An 18,709-nucleotide genomic window follows, 5' to 3' on the forward strand; every position below is an offset into this window, starting at 1 on the left:
GTTTATGGTGTACCTATTGCCACCTAGTACTGTTTTTGAGAAATTACACAAAGAAGCGGCTCCTTGACAATTTATCACAGATTTTCAGTAAGAGTCTCCCCACAGATTGCGAACAGAATTGTAGATTCTGCCAGAAGCATTTTGAACCAGTTTATACCAGACATATACATTTACACAGACCACATGAAAGGAGCAAATTCAGGAAAGTAAGTATACTTACTATACAGCTGAGGTAGGGGGTGTGTGTTATTTGTGTTGCAATGTGCTAGGTTCTCAAAGTGCTTTACTCAATCCTCATTTTCGTATGAGTTTTTCAGAAACATAACTATCATATATCTTTTTTTTTTTTTTTTTTTTTAATCATGAACAAATTATGATTTGGGGGTTAAATCTTGTTTGACTTTAATTGATCTATCAGAGCAATCTGTAAATTAAAAACTTTTGCATTAAAGTTTAGGTCTAGAAGATAGATTAATTGATTAAAACCCAGAGATGCTGCTTTTGTGATTGTTTATTATAATTTTTTTAATAAAACTAGTAAATATTTTCTTCATTGTGGTGTTAGTTGAACTGTTGACATTTTCAGGTCCCCAGGATTTGGTCTTTCATTAATAGCAGAGACAACGAATGGGACCTTCCTTAGCGCTGAAATGGCCTCCAACCCTCCGGGACAAGGGACACCCATCCTCCCAGAGGAACTTGGCAAGAACTGTGCCAAGCTACTACTTGAAGAAATCTACAGAGTAAGCCTTTTAATATTAATTAAATATCCCTTGTATGAGTGTATCAATCTTGTAAACCACGGTTGGCAAAAGTTGGCCTTTCAAGCCTTGGTCTTTGATAGAACCAGTTAAACCTCCATCCAGACCCTAAAGTAGTTGATGGTCTCATTTTACCTGTTAAACCTGGAGTGGAATGGCCCTCCATGACTATGATTGGACACCCTTGTCATAAACCATCTACGAAGGAAACTTCAGGTTTTGAGTGCAGTGGAAACTGTGGGCAAAATCGAATGGCACCCTTCACGTTGACCTGTGATGTAATATGCCTGCCATATTGAGGTCAGGTGACTGCTGCTTTAAACTCTGGCCATATCAACTATACAGAACACATGCCTTAAGACTGTAGTTGGTACACAGTCTTTTTCACATTTTCCATTTTACTTCATGTTTACAAACCATTTGATCTGATTTGACATGCCCCTTAGATAATGCTACCATGAAGGTAATATTTGTTTACAAAAACGAATTTCTAGTGGCACATAACATTTAAATTAGCTTGTATTGTTAAGAAACAACTTTCTTTTTTAACTTGTCTTTGACATCACGGATTGCTTGTGGCGTTTCAGAAAGTGTAGTTTGCCAAGCCTCAGTGTCTTAATGGGTTATTTTCAGTTTTGAGAGGTGTTGGTATCAACTGTCAGTGGAAATATGTGAACAGTTGGCGTAGGCACAGTTAATAATCCTTGAAAGTCCATAAGCTTTTGACCAATGCAGTAAAACCAAGTCTGGATTAGGCATCCATTTGCTTTAGTTTGTACAGTAATTTGGGACTTGCTTTATTAAGTGAAAGTTTCCTCCCTGATCTATACATTTGCTGTTTTTTCAAAAGAGCTTCATATAATTCTTGTTTAGTGAAACCACTATCAGATGGTATTTGTATTAAGGAGACATTTTATGATGAAATCCAGTACTGCATATAGTGACCGGCATGTGATCGTGTCCTGAGAATTGATGGGTGTGGTGAAAAGCATCTTTCAGTATGATAATTTGCTGGCTTTTCAAGCTTTTCCATTGAATAAAATATGCATATTTTGTTGACATGTCTGTATGTTACACTTACAAATGTATATGCCCATACTGTGGATGTAGATTCTGGTTATGTAATTTGTTACTGGTAGCTTTAATTGCAGTTGTGGTGATGGTTTTATTTCACTGTTAAACTTGTTTTATAAATGCCTAAGGAATAACAACGCAGCTGTAGCTGTGTGCTTAAAACATGGAACCACAGCTGTTGATATCAAAATGTAATATCTGGGTTAGACATTTTGTTTTCAGATAAGCAATTGAGTCGCACAGTAGATTTAGTACAATAATCTTCTTGTACTTTTTGCATACAGAAGGTAACTTTTACACCCAGTTGTAACAGAGAGTGGGCCAACTTTGATACAAATACGTAGAGCCCCTTGTTTTTCGCAAATACGAAATAAAATGAAATGCAGATATGAGCAGTTGTCTATTATCTAGTTTTAGATTTGAATCCAGGCTGAGTCATTCTAGTCTTGGGATCGTACCCAGAACCACCCAATGTTCTGAGGCTTGTCTGCTTACTGACAGTTAGTTATGGTCTAATGCAGATGGTATTCAGATATTTCCGTCACTGCAAAATAGTCCTTAACAGTTTGAGTAGGCTCCATTATACGCCTCCCCCCCCCCCCTTTTTTTTTTCCTTTCCTCAGAAGTCAACCTTTTGTAAACCATGTGAATCTTGTTGGTTCCAAAAAACGAAATGTTTCGTCTGGTTGCTGAGTGTTGTTTTTAATGGTTGATTGCGTAGCATGTTAACACTCTCCCTTCTGCTTGGGAAGAAGAGAGAGAGGAGGGTGACAGAAGGTTATATTTGAAACAGATAGTGATGATTCTAACCTGCAGTAACTTTGTTCATGGGCATACCCCCACTGATTTATTTGGACTTTAGTTAATTAATACCAGTGAAAAAAAAAAAAAAACCATCAAGCCCAGAACATGTAGTAAACAGGCTGTTGCGTCATTGCTGTTGCAGGCACAGTGCTCGAGCTGTGTTTGAAGTAAGTACCAACCACTGTTGTGTGGTTTTTCGTTTTTCTTTCTTTTTTTTATGGATTTATGTTGGTAAGATTAAACTAAGCTTTGGTGATTGTTTTGTAAACTTGACCCGTTCAAGTGTTCAGACTGAAATGTGATGAGGCATCTTGCCAAAATGTATTTTCTCCCATTTCGTTCAGATTTCATGATCGTGTTGGGTTCAAATCTCTTAAGCACTTTAAAAAATTAATTCAGCAAGCTATTACATATTTACATGTGTATGCATGTTTATCACGTATACAGCATACAGTGGCACCAACTTTTTTTCAGAAACATAAGTTTCAATATCAATAGTTCTACAGTAGACGGTCACAAATCCAAACAAGTTGGGACTGGACCCTGTACAGGTTAGTGATTTGTCCAGAGTACTTATCGTACAGTACTTACATGAAATGTCTTATGTTTTACTTTTTTATTCTGTTTCAAGTCTGTGTAATCAAAAAATAGTACTGTTTTTTATTTTTTTGTAATTGATTTTTTTGTAGATGTCTCTTTCAAATGATGATGTGCATGGTAATGTACATGGGCAAATCAGAGTTGTTATGATAGTGTAATTTGTATTATAGGTTGTTTTGAACTTAGCTGGAGTCAAGTGGTAACATGAATAAAATAAATAATACAAGCTTTCATAGAAACAGCCTAAAATTTAAGCCAAACATGCACACAATTATTCTGACAGTTTGACGGTACTGTATACCTAAACTGGTGTTTTTAAAAGATTGTGTAAATTTAAATAATTACAGGTTTCAATTAAAAAATTATGGTTATTTCTAAGGCAAGTTTCAGGGATGTATTTTAATGTAATTGAAGCTGTCCATGAAATGGTTGACTGCCACAATATGGCTCTTGAAGTATTCCATTTTAATGGGCTTGAAAAAAGAACATCTGTAGTCTTGGGTTGAGTAGATTGCTGAGCGATTTTGTGTTGTAATATTTAGTGAGCAGAAAACTACTGAAGCAGTTACTATGAATCTTAAACTTTAATGTTTTTGTTCGTGATCAGTTTTGTTACTATGGCTCTAGAAGACCCCCCTTTGTAATCAATAGGGCTTGGAAAGCTCTGGACTAAATGATTAAACCTTTTTTCAGTTTTTTACAGTTGAACATGTCATACTAAGTAATTAATGTTTTTGTTCATCATTTGAGTAATTATTTATTATTATTATTATTATTATTATTATTATTATTATTATTATTAAACAAATATATTTGTATTTGGTTTAAAATGTTTAGGATTGTAATAAACTATTGCCGTTAAGCTACCACAAAAACAGTGCACTTACATCGTACACTGCCTTTAGTTTCAGGATCACAGCTGGTTCTTTATTGATCGGCTCTATCGCCTTTATTGATAAAGTCCTGTTATTGTTCAATAATCCTCCATACAGTACATTCATTGACAGTTTTTAGTGTGTAATGTGTGTTGGTGAATGCATTGTTTTTGATTTTCCAAAGTTTTATGTATGCATTGTTTATTTCTCAAGCCTGGCTTGGCACTATCCAATTCCAGATTATACTCACAGCAATAAGATACCTGTTTTAGCAGCATCTCATGTAATTGGGTCGACGTGCTGTGCTGGCTTTTGAGGCTTGCAAGTGCTTGAGAAATGGATGAGAATTGCTATGAAGACGCACCAAAACAGATGATACTAATTGAGAGGAACAGTAGACTAAACAGCAAGGATAGTTTAAGAATCGTAAATCAGCCAAGAGCACCATTTCACTTTTAATATGTAGTTCCCAACACTCTTAGGTGAAATGTAGAAAAAAAGTCAATACATTTCATACAGTAAGAGAAATAAGTCGCTAAAGTAAGGTAAAAATGTCGTCTTTTTCTCCCAGTGTATTTTTTTTTTTTGCAGACCCCAGGCACTTTTATCCACGCATATGTATATTACAGGACATCCAAGTTTTAATGACAAATAACTTGTTTTGTCAACATGGAAACCTACTAGGGAACACACTTATTGTGACGTCTATCATTTATATTTAATTATTTATTTTGGTTTTAAAATGGAACATTTGTCTGCAAAAAATATTTTTTTATAGAAGTATAAAAAAGGTCTGGCATGCGTGGGATTTGATGAAACTATAACCTTCCATTTGCAAGTGTGTTGTGTTACACTGTCATCAGTGCTACATGATTAGTTGAGAAAACAAGCAGTATTTTTTTGAAAGATGAAACCAGCCTGCTGAGATTCTCAGGACTTTGTTAATTGGAGAGTTTGGAGATTTTTTTCGTCATCATCATTCTGAGATTCTGATCTTGATCTCTGAAAAATGTTGGTTTCCTGTCTGTAATGCTCATTGTGGTCCCTATTGGTGCAAGGAAGTACGGTTTCCTCTCGATACTGGTCGATGAGAGTAACGCTATTTGTTGTCCCAACTGAACAAAAAGGAGTGCTAGTTTCTGAGAATTAGCTAATGCTGAAGGATAGTCTATATTTGGTAAAAGAAACATAAATGAATACATTAATAGTAAATAAATTAATACATAAGTCAGTACATAGACATTTCTTTCTTTTATCTTGACATTTTATTTATATTTTTCACTACAAGATAAACATTGCCATTTAATACTGTATGAAACGAAAATAAATACTCAACAGTTCTTGTTCAATTGTATATTTAGTGAAGATTTTTGTACATAAATATCGTCATGCTTTCATATTTTTACTTTCAAATTAAAAAATATGTTGTAACGACCCAGACAATTGCTTTGTTGCAGGACTTGTTGTCTGTTCAGTTTGTCTCATGTATTGTAAGGGGAACGGGTCATGCAGTTGCTTAACATGGGAAGGGGGAGGGAGTGAATGAGTGGGGAGAATGTGTGTTGCTGTTCACTGGTTGATGAGCTGGACAGCGGTGGGAAACAACGGGAGGTTATATATAAAAGAACCGGCCCCGAACAGGAATTATCTGTAGTTTCAAATAAAACAAACATTTTGAGAATTCAACACCCTGTGTACTACTTCTTAAACATGAAAACGTTACAATATACTAAATGAACAGATCAAGCTTATGATAGTTTGCAAAATCAGATGAAAGCTTTCAATACAGTCGGGATCATACATAATCATTATTTACAAAATCTTGTTGGTCTCATTACTTGTTAAACTCTAACTTTTACCGCTATACTACTTGCATATGTTGTGAAATGGAAGTACAAACTGTGTGGTGTGAAAGCTAGGGCGTCTGCATTGCAAACTGCATTGAAAGCATGGCTTGGGGTCAATTCCCACACAGGGTTTATATTGCAAACTTAAAAAAAAATTAATGTATTTTATTCATGTGTAACAAACACATTTTTAATATGAAAAAAATGTAGTTGATATGAGTGACACTTTCATTGAACATACATACTTTTGCACACATAACTTTAACATGCATATATATGTTAGAAGAAACAATTGGGGCAACCTTGGCCAGCACCAAGCAAATAGGCACAACTGTAAAAGCGATAAAAGTGATGTCTCCACTTTAAATGGCTGGGAACTTTTGATAACTTGCTGTTTTTTCACATTTCCGAAATGTTTTTGTTTCAGATATTAAACAAAAAAAAACATATATTTGTAAAATATTAACATTTACATCAGGGAAGTGTCTGTTCCGCTTCAGTTTCCTGCATTTAAAGTATACTCTAATCTAACTAAAAGTAAGGAGTCGCCGCTTTAAAAAAAAATAATAAAAAAAAAATAATATTAATTCAGTGATCAGGGCCTTCTTGTGGTCTAAACATTTAACTTTAAAAACTTTTAAAGTCTGTTTTTAACAAATGTATCTAATGTTATTTTTCAAACGCATTTTCAAAGCACTTGGCAAATATGTGTTTTCTTTGAAAAGGAGACATTCAGTAAATGTTAAATTTAAACTACATCTTAGAAATACAACTTTTTTCTTGAATTGAATTGGGAGTATTTGTAATAATATAGATTTGCAGGCAAAGGGGAAAACCTGATTGTAAATTAAGGTGTAAGTTGAGACTGCAGATTTTAGGGACTTTTCCAAAGGTCAGCATTTAATTTAATAAAAACCACATGCAGATGTTTGAGTTTGGGTGGTGGTTTTATTTGTATGTTAGCAGATTTTAAGCGTTACCTGTCCTTATCTACCTGGAGTTACAGAGGCAACAGTACGTAGATTAGGCTGCAGTGAACAGTCTTGTAACAAATAAAATAACAAAACGGATAACCTGAGCTTAGATACTTAGAATTAAAGATGCATTCCTTTTAAAGGTTAAAAAAAAATCAATTATTTTAGAATTCAACATCACTGGGCTTCAATGTGGATGTGAAGACATTGGGTAACTGAGTAAACAGATTGATTTTATGAGACCTAATCCACACGTGTAGTAAGTATATTATTTGATAATATACTTAACTGAAACAACTGAAAGCATTTACCCTAGATTTAAAATTGGGCTCAGGTGATCTGTGTTGCCTCTTAAAACATTTTAAAGATTGGTCAATCAGGTGTTCTGTGTTGCCTCTTAAAACATTTTAAAGATTGGTCAAGGTATTGAATATGGGAAGGAGGCTTTGGAGGCGGTTCATAATAGCAAGTTTGCTGCAGCTGCTTCTGTTTGAAATGTTTGGTGTGACCTCGGGAGGTGAGAAGTTAACAGAATTCGTAGTCTGGTGCTGGTGCAGAAGCTTGTCTCTCTTTGGATACCAATCTGTATCCATTCAACAGGGATGGAAGTAAGACTCGTATTGCATAGCAGTTTCACCCAGTGTATAGGTAACAAGCACAGGTGTGTCTTAACATAGTAAAACCAGGAATGGATCAAACTGCTATGCAATAGGATTCTGATTTCCATCCCTGATTTCAGCAACATGGGTAAACCACTGGGCAACTGGGATAGCAAAACTTTGTTCAGTTTACCATGCTTTTTCCTCACTTGCTTTGCATTGGATTGTATCCTTGTATAGTGCTTTACCATGCTTGGCTCCACTTTTACTGCAGTGAGCTGTTCTTAGGGGGTTAAAATAATTATAAAGTCAAAATTACATTGAACTGAGTACAAACTATAAAAAAACCTTGCTTCACAAAAGTGTAAAATAGTCAAGTCGAGACACGTTTCGGCTAGTCCATCATCAGTGTTTAACTGATTTAAGGGATAGCCAAAACTTGAGTTTATTACAGGTTTGAACATTTTTGTTTATTAAATAAATGCTCTTATACTTTGCATGAACTTGAACTGACTGGTCTGAGCTTGTAACCGCTAACAATTTGTGTTTGCAGGGCGGCTGTGTGGATTCAATAAATCAGAGCTTGGCTTTGTTGTACATGACCCTTGGACAGCAGGATGTTTCCAAAGTCCTTTTGGGCCCACTCTCTCCATACACGTAAGTTATTTTTCAACAATTTTGGCTCACTGCAGGATCCAAAGTTCCACCTTGGCCCTTGAAATTCCATTCTGTAAACAGAGTTTCTATGTGTGGCATTTTCTTAACCCTTTCAACACTGTCACAAAAGTGCAAAAGGCTGCTTCTGAAATGCTGAATGCAGCATAGCACCATGGAGTCTTCAATTTCTTTAGGGCTATTTTGAGAGCTAACACTGGCATTGGAAACAATGTATGGTGGTATAAAAAAAACAAATGTTGCTATGGGTCTCCGATGGCTTGTGTTGGAGTCCTGCGTGGGTCCGACCAACTTTCTGAGGGTCTGGAACCAACTCCCCAGTAATGTTGTTGAAGCTGACACCCTGGGATCCTTCAAGAAGCTGCTTGATGAGATTCTGGGATCAATAAGGTACTAAAAACCAAACGAGCAAGATGGGCCGAATGGCCGCCTCCTTGTTTGTAAACTTTCTTATGTTCTTAAACCTGCAACCCGCTGCAGCACCGTCTTCTTACCCGCGTTCTGACTTGCCTTAATAAGACAGACCTGCAACCCGACCCTGAACCCACATGTGTAAATATCTCTACCATTCTCCACTGTAATTTCTGTAAAATTCACAATAAACCGGAAACGCGGAACACTAAGTGTATGTTAAATGCCACCCTGACCAGCCGCAGCTCTAGTTACACAAGCTTGTAATACTAAGTAGGATTGTACAGCACGACGGCGATTTTTTTTACCGTGTTTTTTCACCTGGCACTACTAACAGTAATATTGCACTGATTCAGACATTAAAACTCAAATCGTAGCAAGATGAATCCTCCTTTTTAAAAATAATAAATGTGTTTAGTCTTTTAGTAATTGTTCCTCTTTTTATTATTTGTTTATGTAGCAGATGCCTTTATCCAAAGCGACTTACAGAGGCTAGGGTGTGTGAACATACAACAACGTCTCACCCAAAAGACGCAGCACAAGGAGGTTAAGTGACTTGCTCCGGGTCACACAGTGAGTCAGTGGCTGAGCCGGGATTTGAAACTGGGACCTCCTGATTACAAGCCCTTTTCTTTAACCGCTGGACCACAGCCTCTTCCGAATCTTCTTTGAACCATACTGTTACTATTTCCAAACTATATTTCAGCATATTACTGAGAGAGCAAACAGCGACTGTGACTATCACAGTCATGTTTTTGTTTCTAACTAGAACCAGCATTGGTGCGTACGTTATGTAATCAAGCTAAATTGCTTTCATTGGGCAAAATAAAATTAAACAAAGTCTGTATTGATAAAGCCCGGCAAATCCGCGGATATCTGCTTCATATCCGCAGGTGTATTGTTTTACATCTTTGCGGATGGCGGATCGAATGCAGATGTAATTATTAACATTCAGCTGATAAAAGTTCAGCTTGTGTTTATCTTGCCTTGTCAAGCCACCAGTTTCTTTTCCCACTGCGAGCCCAGAGTACAGTGAGTATAAACATGTGACATGATTGTCAGCTGACACAGTCACCTGTTTACACTTTCCTTAGTTGACTTTGCTTCTGAACGAAAATGTTTTCAAACTCTTTTTTTAATATGTATAACCAAATTTACAAGAAATTAATCACAGGTGAATACAGCTTAAAGGAAAATGAGAAAGGCAAGTCATCAATTTGGAAAATATTCCGATTACTTGTCGATGAAAACTGACACACTGTGGCTGGATACGTCACCTGTGTCTCATGCAAGAAATTCTGCTTTCAGTAGCCATAAAACAGGTACATCAAACTTATTAAAACATACAAATGAAACTGAATTGGGATCACGATTCAGAGCCGATGGTAGGCATAGGCTATAGGTGGCTGTCTTCTATTGCTGTAGCTCAGCTTTGTGGCTACCGAAAGTATTATTGACTTGAGTGGTTTCTTTTTTGTAACGTAAAATGTTATTAGTTCTGAGGCATGTCAGTGTTCTTTACTGAGCTGCTGTTCATGTAAAATTGTTGTTTAAAAAAAAAAAGGGACCTTAGATGTCTTCCTGATTTATAAATGGAAGTTAGTTACTTGCTTTTGGAAATTATGTTAAATTACTAACAATCTATAGTTACTAAAATAGTGAAATAACTGCAATAAAACATTTACAAAAATACAGCTAGGCTATCCAAATTTGCCTTTTTTTGTTTTGTTTTTGCATACACATGCAGGCAAACTGGCCACACACTCATAAAAGAGAGAGAGAGAACAGACACAGAGACCAGGCATGCTCCGTGACAGCAGGCAGCTCAACAGACAACACACGCTTAATACAAGCCCATTATTCCCCACAGTCACAACACCTTCAAACATATTTTTGCAATTTGTGTGCACTTTTGCAGATGGATATATCAGGAGGAGTGCGAATCGCATATCGGATCAAGTTAAAGTCTTGCGGATACAATTTTTTGTATCTGCGCAGGGCTTTATGTATTGATTCATCTACCAGCACATGTTCAAAGTAATCATGCTGGCATAGTCTTACACAAGTACGTTTTTCAAAACCTTTGCCACCATGGCGAACTTGGTGAAAATTAATCGAGACACCCAGGAACATAGTACAAGTATAACATGTAAGCATTAACTATGGTATTACTGTTGTGCTTAACTTTTATGTTAGCTTTTTTATATAAATGGCAGATCAGCAGTCTTTTTTTACTTTATAAAAGTGTAAACTTAACCCAACTACAGTGTGGTGATAATAAATAAGCCGTAATGTACATCGGTTCAAACTGCCTGCATGTACACAATCCTAAAACATCGCCAGGATAACTAAAAGTAGTCGGACACACACACATTTTTTTTTTTATAAACAATTATTAAACGCATACCTTCTCAATACTTCCAGAACATATCATGCTGTGGAACGGTGGTGGGCAATTCACTGACACACAGGAGGCAGAAGATTTATTTGCAACAAATAAATTATTTTCTTTTTTTCAGGCTTTATTTGCTCTTTAGCCCGCAGAGGGCGCTGTTGTCTGTGGCCTGAATACCGAAAACGGTAGTCAGGTCCACAGTAATACCAATACAGGTAGTCCAATGTTTTGTACTCACAGGTGCTCAAAAGAATAATGAAAACAAAAGGCGAAAGAAAAAGGGAAAATAAAACACTGTAATAAAACTACAAAATAAAGGTGCTGCACTCAGCAGCGTTACCCCGACCGTTGCTATCCGCATGGCCCGGGTCTCTGTCCTCCACTCACCCGTTCCCTCAACCTGCTTGTACTGTTCGGGGTTCTGCCCAAGTTTTTCTTAAAAAAATCCTTTTCTTTTTAATTAGTTTGTTGTACTCTTTCTTCTCCGGCCGTGCTCGGTCCGGCAGCAGAACTTCTGCCAGCTGGCTCGTTTCATCTTGGAGGGGCAGGCTGAGGGAACAACAGAGCGTTATCTTACAGGGTCAGCAATCCCCCCCCCCCCCCCAAGGCCCGCCACTCAGAGAGGGAAAGCCACCTCCCCGTGTCACTGCCATGACTGACAGGTGGATCTACAAGGATGCTGCCCCCTTCCTGCAGTACCACGCAGGCGCCAGACAGTCAGCACAGATCTCCCCTGTTACACATGCATATTTAATGGCAACTGTATGCTTCATTATCCCTTACATTGTCAGTGAGTATGCTTTAGTGTCACTGTCAGCAACACCAGCTTTAATACATTATTTTACGATTGTGTATATACTTCATTTATACTGTGTTACTTAAAATGTACACAACATAGTTAAGCACTGATCCAATTTTAGAGACAATCAGGATGACTGTTCACCGAATTTCATTCTTTCAACTACTTTTGAGTTATTCTTCTCAAATTGTGTTTATAATAGGAGCTTTGACACAACTTGACTATAGTGGTGCTGCTGCACTTATAATGATAGCAGTCAACAAGAGCAGCCAAGATACCCGAGGGCTGATGCAGAATTATAATTATCTAATTATAATTTCAAAGCAGGGACATTTAAGTCACGGGGGCATTTTCAAAACTTCCCACTCTATAAAGATTGTTTTTTGGAAGTCTGTATTGCGTTTGGAGTAGGGATGAGCCGGTATACTGGTTTTGTGGTTTTCTGTTGTTCTACACCCCAGTTATCAAAATTGCAGTATACAACGGATAACGCTATGCTTGTGTTCCTATGAAGAAAGTGAAGGGAAAGGCCATTTTCATATGAACACCTTTTTATCTAATGTCCTGTACAAAACAAGTCTCAATACTGCTCAGCTTTCCCACCTACGAGCCTCAGACTTGAATATTCCATCCACTTCTACCTTCAATCACCATCATGACCGCCACTTTGCTTTTGCATTTTTCTTCTGCAAGCATGGTTTTAAATCAAGCGATGATAATTGCAGCTTAAGCAAAGTGTCTGAGGAAGATCTTTTTGTGAAGTGATAATGGTTTTGAAGGAAACTGTCAACGACACAAGCGGCTGCAGTGGGTTAGCCTACTTTATTCTCAAAGTAGTTTTGTTTTAAACAAGTTATTTACAGTATTCAAACTTTTTTTTTGGCACAAGTAGATGTACAAAATGTTGCTGTACTTCTGGACAGTGGCTCAAACATGCCACTCCTGTGGCACGTGACTGATTTGAATGGCACAGAAATAGTCAGACTGATATTTGCATGGGTGTTTCCGTAACTGTTTATGATTCTGCACACAGTGCATGTTGCATGGTTTCAAGAGGAGGAGGAATTCTACAGCAGAGCCAGCGAGCGTGAACTGTCCATTTTCGGTTATCATGGTACTGGTGCTGTGTACTTCAAAAGTACAGTACTATGATAACTGAAGATTGGCAGTGCCTTCACAAAGACAACATGACGATCACAGCCATTAATGTGAGAAGGGGGAGAGGCGGCTTGTGCATCAAGGTTGTATATGGATAGCAATGGTACTCCCAATAAAAAAAGCTTAGTACCCCTTTATGCTTAATGTCCCCATGCCAGAGATTCTAGCTCAGGGAAACCAAACAGGTATCTCCTAATTGCCAAATCAGTACTGACCTGATAATCCATATAGAATTAATTTGGTAACCAATGCTATACTATGGTAACAGCAATTAAGATTTACCCATGCATGCAATCGTATTGAACCAATGAACTACATTGTCATGTATGGGTGTAGTATTACTTGGGCCTGAATTGTTGGAGCTTTTCTTGTCGTAGCTAAGGCTGTAAATCTACATTTTAAATTAATATATGTGTAAAGTGTTTAAATATCCGTTAAACGATTAAAAGGTTAAACGATTCATAACATCAATATTTAATAAGTACTCTTTATAAGTACAAGTGCAATTTTTTTTCTGATATAAAATTACCTCAGCTTATTCAGGAATCAACTAATATATTCTTTTTTTTCAGTATAGCTGGGCCATTCTGAACTTCATCATTCGTTAAGTTATTTTACAGAAATAATGCACGTGAAGGCACGTGAATCTATAAATTCAAGCAGCCTTTTATTCCGGCTCCTCGTCATCTTCAAAAAACAAAAAAAAAATTACGGCAAATGTCAACTAAAAGTGAATCAAATTAAAATTTCCAAACAAATCCAAGCCAGTTCAGTGGTAAAATCTTCTACTCCTGTTTTTCTGTAAGAAGACTAGCTTGTCTGTTTTCTGGATCCAAAGATTTTCTGCGTTTTGTAGCATATGCCAAGCAATCGAAAAAATCCTCTCCACTGGTATAGAAGTGGCTGGAACAGTAAGTTATTTGCTTGCCAGTTAAGCCAGTTGCTGGTATCTTGTACTGCTCAGTGCCCACCAGTTAAGAGGGTTACTGTGATTATCAGGATCAGGTTCAGTTAAGTACTGTTCAAATTCACAATCGTTCAGACTTGGCAAGGATGGCGCATTCTGTGTGTTTCTTCCGAGTACAAAACACAAAGCTGACTTCGGATCCTCACGTCCGTGCTTCACTGCCGGAGCACCTTTGTCCTCAATGCGATCTGATGAAGCTTCGATGTCTGGGTTTGATGCAATTTCAATAAAAAACAGGTGGTGACCTAAATCCTTGTCCTTCCACAAATCGAACTGGTAAACCAGTCAATCACAATCATCTCTGCCACTACTACCGGATCACAAAAGCGATGGCGTGCAAATTGTGTTATCCTGGGCTGACGCACTTAGGCCGAGTCTTCATCTAGCTGGTAGTGAGGATGTTTCAGCTGGAGATGATTTGAGCATTACACCCGTGGAACCTCTGCATACCTTAGCAAGTTTGAACAAACTGGGCATATTACTTGCTTCTATCTACCGACCCACACGACATCTATACATATTACACTTGCAATCTGCGTTCTACCAGTCTTTTCTGAATGCTAAAGATTACGCATGGTGGACTGGAGGATGGGTGGGGCAAGTCTAAGGTGCAGAGGATGTACAAATAACAATGGAAATGTTTAGATTTTTCATTTATTGAGGAGGGGAAGGGGTATACGTATAATTTAAAATGTAAAACGGAAATATTTTTTAATTTAGTTTACCATTTAAACTCTTCCAGCCTTAGTTGTAGCACTACCTTTTAGCAATACATTTGGACTTAGGTTTAGTCTCCCTTCTGTTCATTTGCAGTAATACAGCATCCTAGGTTTTTCTATACTGTGTATCTATGTGCAAATGAAATTTCATCACAAATGAAAAAGCACTCCTGTAGATACATGAGAAATGATCAGCACTTCTGTAGATTATTATGTAAAAATGACATACAGTCATTAAAACTTGGATTGAGCACAATTGTGTAATATTGAACAGAAAGTTTCTGATCCAAGAAGGGCGTGCACGGAAACTATTAGACATTTCTATGTGCTAACAATCAATAATGAATGGTTGTATCATGTTTACAACTGTAGGTTCTTTTTCAAAAGACGCATGAACTCAAGTTGCCTGTTCTTAAGGGAACTCTACAGATTTATACAGAAAATAGATGTAAATGTAATTATGTGCACCTCTTTGGACTTCTGCTGTGTCTGAATTCACATAGATCACTCCATTACAAAGCAGCTGGATCTGCGGTTGAATATGAACCTCCACAAACATAGTGTATTGAAATTTGAGTTCCCTTCAGCCCTGTGATTGGATGAGACTCTTGAGTTGCACAATGCGCCCAGTCATAATACACAAAGCTTCCAAGTGCATGCTTTAGACAGCATCCATTGCAGGCACCCTCCTACAGCAAATCATATCCGCACTTGCGTCATTGTAAACAAGCAAACCGTATACACATGTTGGTAGCAAGGTCAAAATGTCCTTTAGTTCAATAAATTTGTAGAGGGCACCAACAGTGGAGAGGTGGTTGTGTGTATTCAGTGACTTGGAAGGTTGGGATTGGCAGGCGCACAGGTTTTATTTCCATACAGATGTCAACAGATACACAGACTCACAGGAACCTCACGTGACGCTACCAACAATGGTAGCTCACGTGGGACATATGGCCCGGCGTACAAAAGGCAAAATAAAAACACAGTACAAAAACTACAAACAAAAGGTGCCGTGAACTTGGCGAGTGCTACTCTGCTAATAATGGAGGACCTACTTACACACCTGTCTGATACACTGGATGGGCTCTACTATCCCAAAATTAACTCCCTGTCCATCGGGCAGACCACCCAACCCCGACCCTGACCTCGGATAATGCGCACGGCCGTCATGGGAGTTGGTTGCTTGGTTTCATTAAACCAGTCCTTCTGCAGCACAGATGGTCTGGTTGGTTTTACAGCAGCATCACTCTGACCCCTGTGGCTTTTCAGCAGCCCTGAGGCTAGCTCGGAATTAGCAGCTGGTAAACACACTCTGCTTCTCCCCGTAACCAAACGCAGCAGTCAGGCTGCTCCACACACAGCGTCAGGCATCCCATTAAACATTTATACACATTCCCACAATTATATAAACACAACATTGTTTACATAAACAAAGTGTTTACAATTAGTAATCATAGAAACACCCTCCTTATGTACAGGGCTTCTGCCCTGCTACACGCACCAAGGCCACTAAACTGAAGTCAAGGTCAAAGTGTAGTATATTGTGTAATTTTGCTTAGGATGCATATATAAAGCTAATTATTGGCCACAGAAAGAAACACAGTTTAACTTAACTATTTATTTATTCAGAATGTTTTTTCTTTTTCTTTTTATAAACCAGCAGCCTAGATTCAAGCCTGCGAAGATATAGCCCCCTGCGCTGAAGACAGACATTGACTTTTATTGCTAATCCTTGGAACCATTTTTGTTCAATTTTAATAGCATATATTCTGCTCCATTTAACATAAATTAAACTCAGAAATGTTGTTCCTGCGTGTGACATATAAAATACAGAGTCACTCTGTTGCATTTATGGAAGAACTGAAAAAATGAAAACATCTTATAAGATGGACAAATAAGGGGATAACAGCAATTGAAACATATTAAAGTTACAGTAAAAAATAAAATAAAAAATATAACCTTAAAACCACTTGCGCAGCCGGGAGTGAATGGGGTTAGTTAGATTGCATGGCTGCAGAGGACTATGTGTGTGTGCTTGTGTGCGAGTGGTGGAGGAGGAGGAGGAGTTGTGACAGTTTTTTGATTGAGATTAGCTTTTATTAGGGAGCTCTCCTAAATCCCTTGTTTAGAAAGATACAGGGTATTAATGCTTGTGACAGAGTAGCCGTCTGCTGTGTGGGTGCGTGCATTCGCTGCTGAGTGACACGGCAGGAGAGCGAGACAGAGGTTGAAGCTGATACGCCCCGCAGGCGAACAGGATTTATTTACTTACCGCGTCAACACACTGAACAGCTCGCGTGACACTTTCAGCAATGGTTGTGTATGGAGCACATACAACACTGTGTACAAAAACTTTGGTAGGAGCTACAATCTCTGAACTAAACTTCTCTGTTCAATAATAAACTAACGTTGCTCAAGAGATTGGTTAGGGCGATATGTGACGGGCAGATATGCGACAGACTACGATGTGTGTGTGTGTGTGTGTGTATACATTTGAAATAAATATACATTAGTTTATGTGTTTTTATAGGTTAATCTGAATAAGTATGTATTTTTTGATCAACATAACTAATGTAATTAATTCTCAGTGCAGTGAATCTATGACTTTTTAATGTCAGAACTATACCATTATAACTTCATAAAATTGTATTTCAGTTAAAATCTTTAAGACCAAACTTAAAGCTCAAATGAAATGTTTGATTTTGGCTCTAGTAGTGATAATGTGTTTGATAGTGTTGAAAATGACTTGCAGTCAGGGTATCTATTTACTTAATTTTTCTTCGGTCTTGACATTAGGGGTCCGACTGACCAGGGCAACTTTTTTTCCCCCCCTTTAATACAATCTGAAATGACTCAAACCCCACAGAGCTAAAATGCAAGTATTGTTGTTGTTTTTTTTTTTTTTTATAAACGTTGCCTTTTGTTTCTCTTTCAGGATTGAATTCCTTCGACATTTGAGAAGTTTTTTCCAAACCATGTTTAAGATAGAAACACAAAAGCCAGAAGAGGATGGAAAGGGTGGCGAGAAAGTTCTGATGACCTGTGTTGGAGTTGGATATACAAACCTTAGCAAAACTTTGAAATAATAATACAAAAAAAACCCTCAAAGGACTTCTAGGTTCTATTTTAAAAGTTGAAACTAAAACATTTGTTATAATAAAAAAAAAATGATATACTGCACATGAAGAGGTTTATTGCATCAAAGATGGATTCTGAAGTACAAGTAGAATAACTGCTATAATGATTTAAAACTAGAAACAAACAATGGGGCTCCTGGCAGAAGCTGTTCAATGAGAAATGGGTCCTTGCTGGTTCATAAGTGTTACTGTTTTTTTTTATTTTTTATAAAAGAACCGATTTAACAAATAATTGAGATCAATCAGATCCTAGGAACCAAACTAAAATTTGATGGACGGAATGGCCTCTCTGTAAATGTTCTTATGAGTTAAGTTTTGTTGAGTAAAAAATAAAATGTCATTTTTACATGGACCCTTTAAGGGCTATTGATCGAATGGTTATTATTACACTTGTGTATCGTTAATACATTATAAAACCAAGAAACGGGTCTCATTGCTGATGGACTGTGAGAACTGTTTAAAAAGGCTTCTGTGTTTCTGCGACTGGTCTCGATAGCAATATGTACTTGTGCCTTGACGTTATTTTAACACTTGCACTTGTTACATTCCAGTAGATTTGGAAGTAAATGGCTTTGTTAGAATAACTTGCATGTTGTTAACGTATGTTCTGTCCTAACAATCACCGAATGTGCTAAAAGCACATAGTAAATGGTAACTACATGTTACCATTTACATCTATGTTGACATGCATCCTAATTATACAATCGGTGAGCAAGAGTATGTTGATAGGCCTTAATTAAAAACAGTGGAACATTTTATGAATACCCAATTGTTCTTGTTTTCCTTAAAATGATGTGTAAGTGTTAGAAGTGACTGCCACTGTTACATATGCTGGTATTCCAAGTCACAGCTTTGTCAGTTAGGGTCAATGCTAAAATGCAGTCTGGTGACCTACTTTGAGTTCATCTTCTGAC

The 18,709-nt window shown here is 37.4% G+C and overlaps 1 protein-coding gene across 1 annotated transcript in view; it reads left to right on the plus strand.

Annotated features, from left to right (window-relative positions):
• LOC117409389 (RNA 3'-terminal phosphate cyclase-like protein) overlaps positions 1 to 18,147 on the plus strand; it is a 34,835-nt gene extending 16,688 nt beyond the window's left edge. The window contains exons 6-9 of the mRNA XM_034015369.3: positions 81 to 206; positions 587 to 743; positions 8,088 to 8,191; positions 17,594 to 18,147. Coding sequence (XP_033871260.1) covers positions 81 to 206; positions 587 to 743; positions 8,088 to 8,191; positions 17,594 to 17,744 — 538 coding nt within the window. The 3' untranslated portion in view covers positions 17,745 to 18,147. The remainder of the gene's footprint in view (positions 1 to 80; positions 207 to 586; positions 744 to 8,087; positions 8,192 to 17,593) is intronic.
• Positions 18,148 to 18,709: the final 562 nt, after the last annotated feature.

Source organism: Acipenser ruthenus, chromosome 2, assembly GCF_902713425.1.
Source record: "Acipenser ruthenus chromosome 2, fAciRut3.2 maternal haplotype, whole genome shotgun sequence".
Classification (NCBI taxonomy): Eukaryota; Metazoa; Chordata; class Actinopteri; order Acipenseriformes; family Acipenseridae; genus Acipenser; species Acipenser ruthenus.